We start from the raw sequence: 9,683 nt of genomic DNA, 5'->3' as shown, positions 1-9,683 counted from the left end.
TCATCTCACTCATGTGCTCTCTGAAGCCACCAGTCCCAGCACAAACCCTCCCTCCCTCCCTGGGCTTCCTGCTCCATTCCCCCTCTCCTCCAAACCCTCCTTCGGTGTCCCCTTCCTCCCAACCCCTGCGCTTGTCCTGGTGGGTCCAGCGTGGTGCTTCAGCAGAGCGTGTGCCTGTCTGCCTGAGAGAGCACTTTAACCTCTTTCAGTTAAACTGACGATCCATTCCAAAATTGATTTTAATCCTTGCTTATAGGTAAACCAGTGGGAAATTGAGTTCTGTTGAACCGATATAAATCAAGCATGTATTTCTGGAAGAGCTTCACGAGGAAGGATTTGCACCGCTGTATCAATGCAGTTTTTGATCTGACCTATCCCTTACTTTGGTACAGCATAATTTCATTTTCTTAGGGACACTGGGGTAAACCCAGTATGATCCATCATGCAGAGGCACTGATTCTGATAGAAACAGTATAAAGCTGAAATATAGCAGAATAGTACATCTTTATCTGTGACAGCATCCATCCTAGGATGCACCTAGGGTATTCTAGGTGCAATTTTAATGATGCTGAGCTACAGACAGACACAGTCATGTCTGTATAGACATGACTTAATCAAACTGGTTAAACTCTTCTGCATATATCCTGAAGGAAAGCGGTTGAGGTACCTTTTAAAAATACTGTGTTTTCCTTACTAAAGCTTTTGTTATGTCCCATATAACCAAGAGAGCAGCCAGAGTCAAGGATCAGGTTGGGGTTTTTTGTTTTGTTTCTGTTTTACTGTACAAGTGTATATTTTTAGAGATTGTGTGATCTCTGAATGCATTTGGGCGTTTGTCCGAGATGCTGTAGCTGTTCTCTCCCTCTCATACATTCGCACAGCAGGCTCTGGTGGGCTTGTGCCCTGACGGGGCAGCAAGAACCACGCCATCCAAGTGGCTGTGAGTGTGCAGAGGAGTGCTTGGGCAGAGCTCCCGTCCTGGTTGAGACCTTACGTTTTCAACTACGCAGTGATTTATTTTTACAGCACTTTATCCGAAAGGAGAAGACTGAGTTTGAAGTTGTGTGATACTGAATTACCTTGCAGAAGATTCACTCTCTGCAGACACCCAGGCAGGTCTGTCGCTCTGAGAGCTCCCTGTACAAGGGTTTGGGCTGCTGAAGACTAAAAGCAGCTTTCCAGGCTGGGAGAGGTTTTCTATAATCCAGGCTAACTGTGCATAGCCCTTTACCCCTGTCTGGTTGCTAAATTACGCATAGCAGTCTCAAGTGTGCTTCAGGGCTGGCAGGCCTGAAGTCTCAGCCATAAAGGCTCGTGATCCTGAGTTGAGCAAGCAGAAGTCCAGCCACTGCCAGTGCCACAGAGGATGGGAGACGTGGGTGCCGGTGCCGGACGTGGCAGGATGGGGAGCGCTGGAGCAGCTCCACCTCTCCATCCCTGGTGGAGTGGGCTGCCTTCCTCTCACTCCCCATGTCCTCTGTGGTACTGCTGCCTTTTAGCAGGCTCTTTAGTGAAGGAAGGAGAACTTAGTTCTATGGTTTGCTTCAATTATAGTGACCATCCCCGAGGAGCAGCTAAACTGCGTGTTTCCCTGTCCTGCTTCTGCAGGAGAGCTGTGAAGAGCTGCTCGGGGGGTGCTTGCTTTTTATTAGGTAGGTGGAAGGAAGGAGCGCAGCAGGGAAATGGCACTGCGCGAGGAGAGAGGGAGATGGGGTTAGTAAATGTCAAGCTGTTTGCCTCCTGTGCGTGCTCGAGCACATCCGCAGGCTGCAGGAGCGGCGGCTCTCGCTGAGGACAAGGCAGAGGTTGTAGCAAGGGCCAGGTCGGCCTCCACAGGAGCCAGCTGCCCGCACTGCTCCCGAGGGGGTGGCACGGCGGGCGCCTGGGCTCGGGGCTGCGTTCACAGAGCCGCATCCTCAGGGCTGGTGGTGTCTACGGTACCGGCTCTGGGAGTTGGCGTGGGGTAGATTTGCAAAGCCCTCGCTGGACTGCGGCACCACTGCTCACCTGCAACTGCTTCCCTTTGCCTTCCCCCCTCCTGACTCCTCCACAGGAAAAAACGGGATCTAGCACCTTCCTGGCTGATGGCTGCTTTGCCAGAAGGCCATCCCCGTGCCCTCTGTCGGTCCCCATCCCCCTCGTCCCTGCAGTAGTGTGTGATCTGCCTTGTACAACGTGGTACAGGCAGCACCGATTGTCCTGGCGGGCTGTCAGCGAGGCCGCTATCGCTCTTGTCACTGCCTGCTTGATTATCCCTGACACTGCGCCGAGGCTGACATCCTCCTAATGTAATATAGACACCACAATGATTACCATCATTGTGAGAACTATAAGCACCAGACGATGAAATTTAACAACAGTAGGTGCAGCAGGGATGAGGGGCGAGAGGGGAATCGTGCTGTCTCTGCTCTCTGCCTGCGGCCCTGAGCAGTCTCCATCTTCCAGCAGGATCTCTGGAGTTTTGCACTCCTTTTTCTCCCCGTTACCCAGCCACAGTACTCCTTGCTCGGCTGGACTATCTCATGGTGCTCTTGCCAGTCAGTTATGTTCCTGGGCAATTCTTCTCTAGGCACCCTCTTCGTCAGAGGGGTCTGCTCTGTGTACCCAAGGCATGAGCAAGTCTGCTCGAGGGTTCCCCCTGTTCCTCTTCAGTGATACCCTGAGCCGTGGGGAAATGGCAGGACCCCACCATAGGTGAGAAGAGACTCAAAATGGGCCAGACTGCCACTTGTCTGGTGGAGACCAACAGATGCTGAAGCTCCAGGAGAAGCACTGGACAAGCGTCTGAGCAAGCGGCGCCTCTAAGGCCAGGTATCCTGCTGCAGTATTTGTTGTACCAACTAATTCCCTTTGCAGAGACCATATCTGGGTCACTGTACGAAGCTGATCAGCACGGGCCTGGCTGCGGGAGCTTGAAGTATCCCCCTGAATAGAGACCTTCCCTGCCTCCCATAATAATGCCAGGTGGGAAAAACCTTTTATTTTCCTGGTGTATGGCCTTTGTAGGGCATGACATGGCACGGTCCCATCTCTGGGGCGCGAGGGGTTATCTCAGGTTGTGCATGGCTGTCGTACCCATAGAGGTGCAGTTTGGTCTTTGGCCTCCCTCACCTGGAGCACCCCTACTTTGAGGTGCGATGCTATGGGAGCAGGAAGGCAGCCCGCTCTGTTGCTGCACGTAGTACTTTGCTCTTTTGCAAACATGCCAGGTTTGCACTGTGATTAAATGCTGGTGTTTGGACTGCAGCTGTCCAAACCAGGTGTATTGGATTCATACAGGGGGAAAAAAAAAAATAGTTTCTGGAAGATGACTGTTACCCAGCCCAGACGCCTTTGCAGCAGGAGCCAGAGCGCTGCGGCCTCTCCTGCTGGGGCTGCAGGGCTTGGCCCCAAGCAAACCCCAGCTGGGGTTTGACCTGTGGGTACGGCCTGTGTCCTGGCCCAGTGGGGCTGAGAGCTGCTGGGATTACCAGCTGCCGTGTTAGGGTTCAGCTTTTTGTTTGTTGTTGTTTTTAAGTGGGGTGGAGGGGGAGTCTTGGCATGGAGATGATGCTGTGCAAGCACAGCAGAGTGCTGCCCCTCCAATAGCTCAATTTTGGGGAAGGGCTGCTTCTTGGAGGACGTGAAATGGAGCTGGGGGAAGAGGGAAGGAGAAAGGGTCTGTTTTGGATCGCATGTGTACCCCACCATCCCAGCCCTCCTGTCAGTGTCCCGCCTCTTGTCCTGGGCAAGGAGGCTGGAGACTGGCCCTGCTGCCGTGCACGGGAGGCCAGCGCCCGTGGGAAACAGCAACGCTGGGGCTGATGAGACAATTTTTACTTTCTAGTGGTGCCCAAAGGCACATGTGCTAATGGTGCTATACAGGGAGCTCCCCCAGGGTTTGTTATTTTCCTTCATGTTTTATCATCAGATACCTTGACCCGTGGGAAGGTGCTGGGTCCTCTTGTGGCAGCTCATTGAGTAGTGATTTCTGCACTCGTGGGAGTATTTCTGCACCCTTTTCTGTTCCTTCTCGGGCTGCCCAGTTTCGTGGTGCTGAGTGCGCTCAGGGGGATTGGGGAGTGGCAAATGCTTTCTCTGAACCCTGACAGCTCCCTGGATATATAGGCACAGAGGGAATTAATAGTAGAGATGAGCATCGTTTGGTGTGCATTAGGAGCAAGGCAAACAAGTGAATTTAGAGAATGGGTGTTCTGAGGCAGTATCAGATCTGCCTCTTCGGTTATACAGTTGCTGCTGTGAACATGTATTGGCAATTGGTTGTGTTACCAGCTCTGCTCTTTAGTAGGGCTACTTAGCACTTTTCTGCTGGTTTAGATCATCTTCTCAACTGTTTATAATTGCACTATGCTTAGAAGTATTTGGGATTAAATTTTTCATGTTGCAATTTGTCTTGAGCTGTTTGATTTTCTTCCCCCCACCTGCCACCATTATAATTTTTTTTTATTTCAACTCAGTACTTTCTATTGTTTTGCCTGTGTTAATATTTCCCCCCACTCTTGCCACTTACTAGTTCACTCGTAGCATCTGCTGCTGGACTCTTCTTTCCACTGCCATGCCTGGATCTTCTGGCTACTGCATCCAGCTTCAGCCTTTCCTAGACTTTTTATTGAGATTTGCAGTTTATAATTTGGTCTCGATCCCCATCCCCTGAATACAACAGCTTCCTCCTCAGTGCTGCCTGAGGGCTAATGCCTCTGTAGGTAATTCAGGGGCTCTGTGCAGCCCCTCTCCTGTCCAGTAACTTCAAGTTTGCCAGCCACGTTGAGCAGGGCCAATGCAGGGGCATTACTTCTTGTGTCAGCACGGCTGGAGCAGGATTGTGCTTCACTCTCGTGTTCCTGCATTGCTACCCGCTCGCCCTGCCTGTTGGGGGGTACATGCAGACTGTAAGGGGATGGGGTGTGTTCACGAAGGGATTGCAAAGTAAAACACAGTCTACCAAGAGTATGCAACCTGCACCCCTTTCTCCCTGAGAGTGCCGGTACGGCTGTGTGTGAGTGTACCTACATGGAATAAGAAGCAGGGTTTCTTGACTTTGAGGTCACTGCTGTTACAGATTTCAAACCCAGATCCCAGAGCACCGGATCACGGGAGAATTTCAATGAGAATGGCTTTCTAATCTGGACAAAACTAACGGGTTTTGCCATCGCTGAGGAATGTTTGGGATGTCTTTGGCCAGAAAATTCGCCCTCCGATTCAGCTCAAGGAAAAACCCAGTATGGGAAATGTCACCTTAGATAAGTAAAACCCGGCCAAGTTCTGAACAACCCAAAGCAAAATGCTACAATGGAGAGCGCGGAGCTATCTTAATTGCCTGGAGCACTACCATTCATTCCCCTGCCTGTCTGGTACATTCTTGTGCTCGTATGGTCACTGTTAATTCATGCTGGATTGTTCTAATTAACGCCGATGAACTGTTCAGCCAAGAAGACTGCAGAGCTCTGCAGCTGCAGAGAGGGCTGGAGGAACATCTCCTGGTTTCTTTTTCCGTGTTTGCCTCCCTTGTGGACAGGCACCGTTTCTGTCCGTAACCAATAGGAGCCAATTTTCTGTTTCATAATAGGAAAATACTAACGTCAGGATGCCCTCCTTACCCAAAGCTTTCTCCTTGAAGATTGCTCCTCTTTGCTTTCCTAATTGCCGCTGCTCAGCTGGAGGTAGCGCGCGCCTTCCAAACACATTATTTTGTTATGCTGTTACTTACCAAAGGGAAAAAAAGAGTGTGAGAGAATATTGCTTTGTGTCAAGCTTTCCTCGCTTTAACCCTTTCTGTGGTGATGTGGGGCGTTTTTCTCTAGCGCGGGATGTTTTGCTATTGGCAATACATGCTTTTTGGTGTGAAGCTTGGGGTTTGATGGAGCTCTGATGTGAAGAACACCTAGAAATCATTTCTTCTGGAGTTTGAGGATGCCTCTAATGGGAGAACATCCCATTCTCAGATGTTCTCTTACTAAAGCATCCTCTTTGGAGTCACTGCACTCACATAGCAATCACCTATAATAAGACAAGAGTTGCCGAATTGATGGGTGGTTTGGGGACCAAAATGATGTGGGTGAAGCCCTTGGGATCAGGTTGGCTGAAACCTTAATGCTTGGAGTTATCCTTCCTTGAAGACTGGCAGGTCTGGAGCCTGTGAGAGCAGAGCCTTGGGGAGGGCGCTGGAGCCATGCTCCACGTGTTTCTTAGGGACTGAGGAGTCAGGCAAGGATCGCAGATATATGGCTTGCTGCATCTCTGCTCCTGGCTCCTGGGCCATGCTCCTGCAGGTCAGTGACCAGGAAAATTCACAGAAATGCTGTTTTCTCCAGAAGCTTCAGAAATGAGCAGGTCTGAGCCTTTTGTGTGCCACCCCATGATAGTGGCAGGGTGGGTTACCATCCTGGCAGCCAGGGCAGGTTACCTGAATCCCCTGGGGCTTTTTTGGGAAAAAACCCAGTTGCCTGGAGTAGAGCTAGGATGGAGTAATGGTGTATGTGGACACAAGGCTGCTGGGAGAGGCGTGCTGTTGGGAATTTCCTAGCAACATGGAAGAAAGGAGGAGCTCGGGCAGAGCAGGGACCCCAGCGAGAGCTGCAGAAAACGAAGCTGAAGCCTGAAGATTAACCCCGTAGGTCTGGAGGGACCATGCAAAGCCGAAAGAGCAGCCTTTTGCTTAGTCTCCGAGTGTACTCTTCTGGCTTCAACGTCAGAAACCACTTTCTTTAACCATGAAAGGAAAGGGGAGGCTGTGGTGGGGTCTCCGCTCAGGCTCCCGAATTCATCGCCAGCTGCCTTTCAGTGAGCGGAGTCGCTTTCTGCTCCAGGTCATTAACATCTGGAAAAGAAAAAGGGTGGAGTAAGTATAGAATCTTAGAATAGTTCAGGTAGTTTGCCGACATATCAGGAGGGTCTCATCCTGTTCTTGAGCTGTGTGATGTGCTGCTGTCTGGATCCTTGGCACCTGCCTGCCCATACCTTTATTTTTGCTGGCTCCACCAAGAGAAACAGCTATGGTGGTATCAACCTGGTGGGTGTCTCTAGCAAGCTTCTCCTTAGTCCTGCCTTTGTGCTGCCAGCACAGGGCGAAATGTGGGGGGTTTCTGAGGTATGTGTTTGTCTTGTGGAAGCTGGTTGTTTACTGTCTGTGTTTGGGTGCTGCTCCGAGACCCAGGGCAGGTTGGGGCAGAGGCAGGCAGATGTTTCGTGAGAAATGGTTTCTGCACCACCTGGTCTCTTCCTTTGTCGTAGTGGTCAGGTCTGCAACAAACCAGCAGTTACAGGCAGAGCATTTCACCTCTAATGAAGCTCCAGCAAAGAGGGGTTTTTGTCCCGTGGGAAGCAATGATTCAGTTCCCAAGGATCATGCAAGCTCGGGTAGGTGCCAGACATGCTTAGCATGGAAATCGCAGTTAAGCATGGAGTCAGCTACCTCCTTGGGGAGATCTAACTCTCCTTGGAGCATTTTCTGCTGCCAATGTCTTCATGTCTGGAATTGCAGGTATTTGCAAGTAGCCCGAGGAGTCAGAGAAAAGCAGAATCCTGTTTGCTGTGTGGTTTTCTTCATGTATCTTACTTAAGAAAAGATACAGCATGAGGATATTTTTTTTTTCCTGATCTCAGATGGTTGTAAAAAGCTCTTCTCTTTTACCCTGTGTTGGTTGCACCTGAGTGTGCAGACGGGCCAGGTTAACAAGGCAGAAAATGATCTGAGGAGGTGACTGAGGGGTTGGTGGTTGCGAAGTCTTGTGGTAGGACTGAGCCCTTCTTGTTGGGGCAGTGCTGATGCCAACAGCACTTCCCTTGGGGCTGGCATTCTCCTCTGCAGTTGTGTGACGTGTCGTGGAAGGGCAGGCCTGTGGGTCACAGCTGCACGCTTTGGGTGCAAACATTCAAATCCAGGTAATTGCATCTGACCTTCAGGATATTCCCAGTACAGATCTGTGCCTCTCCCCACCCCAGCCTGGCCAAGTCCTGGACTAGTGGTACGAGTCCTGATTTCCTGAGGGTGCCACTTTACTATGACTTGCTTAGAGACGAGGTTTTATCCTACTTCATGTGATCCCCTTGCTCCCATTCCTAGTACCCACTGCTGCCTGTGCCCGGGGCTGCCCTGCCTGCACCCGTGCTGCCAGGCTCCGCACCTAACGAACCCCGCGGGCAGTGCACAGGGGGCTGGGGGCATGCAAGGCAGTTGGTCTTGCATTTGCAAAACCCAGCAAGTGGCCTTGGGGAGTGGGCGTGTGAGCGGTCAGTGGGCTTTAGGGGGGTGTTTGGGTGAGGGAGACCACAGGAGGAAGCGTGGTGGCTCTGCCTGTGCTGCTGGTTTGGCTCCACAGAGGTGGGGGGGTGTGGGCAGTGTGGTGAACAGCTCAGCTTTTGAGTGAGAGGGGGGATGCTCATAGCCTGCAAGCATGAAGGCAGGCAAGTATAAAGCCAATGGTGTGGGCAGCAGGTCAAATGCTTTTTTTTTTTTTCCTGGTTGCAAAGCCTTTCTTCCCTTGTTCCCCTCATTTCCAGAGCTGATATTGTTACCTAATCCATGTTGCTAAAATTCTTCTGTTAGAGGATCAGCTTTTCTGTGGGAAGACTGCTGTACTTCTCTCTAATATTGACTGTCTTTCTTTCTCGTTTCCCTTCTTAGATCTACAATGAGAATAGAAACCTGTTTGAAGTCAAGGAGAACGTGCCCAGGAAATTGGTGGAGAAGGTCGCAGGGGACATTGAGAGCCTCTTGGCCAAGAAAGTCCGTGCTTTAAAGGTAAGGTGATGGGCCTGTGTGCTGATATGTTCAGTTTAAAGAAGAGGGTTGATGCTGGCGTAGCATTATGATTTCAGCTTCAAAGTAATTTCTGTGGTCGCGTGGCCTTTTCTGGGAACTGCATCCTGCAGTTGCACAGGTCCATATGGAGTCTGCCTGGGGTGTGAGGTGAGGATGTATCATGTGAGGATCTACTGTAGGTATCTTCCTGCTTTTTGTCTCCTCCCACTGTCATGTGAACACCTGAAGGTGCTGCCACAAGAATACAAGTGACAGCAAAAGCCTGGCAGCAAATTTGACCCAGTCATTTAACTGGGGGTGTGGTGAGCGGGAGCAAAGGTACTGCGGTATCCCTGCAGTGTTTCAGACAAGTAGGGTTTTTTTCCTCTTTAGGAGAGGATGCACTGAAATGTTTGTGCTGGTGCCCGGCACTTGAATCCTGTGATTGACTGTGTGTGTGAGTTGCCCTCGTGGGTGCCTGCGTACGTTTCCAATCTATCGTCCTATTTTGTAGCAATCCTTTTAAAATGAATTCATTTTATCTGTAGTGGAGTGAGGTAACCTGCTCGTGGTGCCGGCTCGATAAAACCCGGTGGTGGCTGTAACAAGGCGGCAGCGGGGCTGTGCTCTGCTACTCGTTCTTTGCCACTGGGGCAGAGACAAGTAATTGCCTTCCTGGAGAGAGAGAGATACCCTCTCTGCTGCAGAGGGGTATGGGAGCCATGTAAGAGTTTCACTTCCAGGAGCTGTAGTCTCCTCTCGAATACCTGACTGTAGCGAGCAGGATGAAGTTGTGCAGTGGACATCTGGCAGTATGGCCAACTGGGCATGCCTTGCAGCTTGGTTAACTAGAAGTGCTTTTGTGGGGCGATAGGTAAGGGGAAGGCTCGGAGCAGGTAGCGTAGCTGTTGTGTCTGTATAGGGACTATAGCCAAAAAGACTT

The 9,683-nt window shown here is 50.9% G+C and overlaps 1 protein-coding gene across 1 annotated transcript in view; it reads left to right on the top strand.

Annotated features, from left to right (window-relative positions):
* CACNA2D2 (calcium channel, voltage-dependent, alpha 2/delta subunit 2) overlaps positions 1-9,683 on the top strand; it is a 207,819-nt gene that overhangs the window by 55,491 nt on the left and 142,645 nt on the right. The window contains exon 2 of the mRNA XM_009321864.1: positions 8,624-8,740. Within this exon, the coding sequence (XP_009320139.1) occupies positions 8,624-8,740 (117 nt within the window). The remainder of the gene's footprint in view (positions 1-8,623; positions 8,741-9,683) is intronic.

This window comes from Pygoscelis adeliae, unplaced genomic scaffold (genome assembly GCF_000699105.1).
Source record: "Pygoscelis adeliae isolate BGI_AS28 unplaced genomic scaffold, ASM69910v1 Scaffold94, whole genome shotgun sequence".
NCBI lineage: Eukaryota > Metazoa > Chordata > Aves > Sphenisciformes > Spheniscidae > Pygoscelis > Pygoscelis adeliae.
This window is presented reverse-complemented; position numbering and strand designations above follow the sequence as displayed.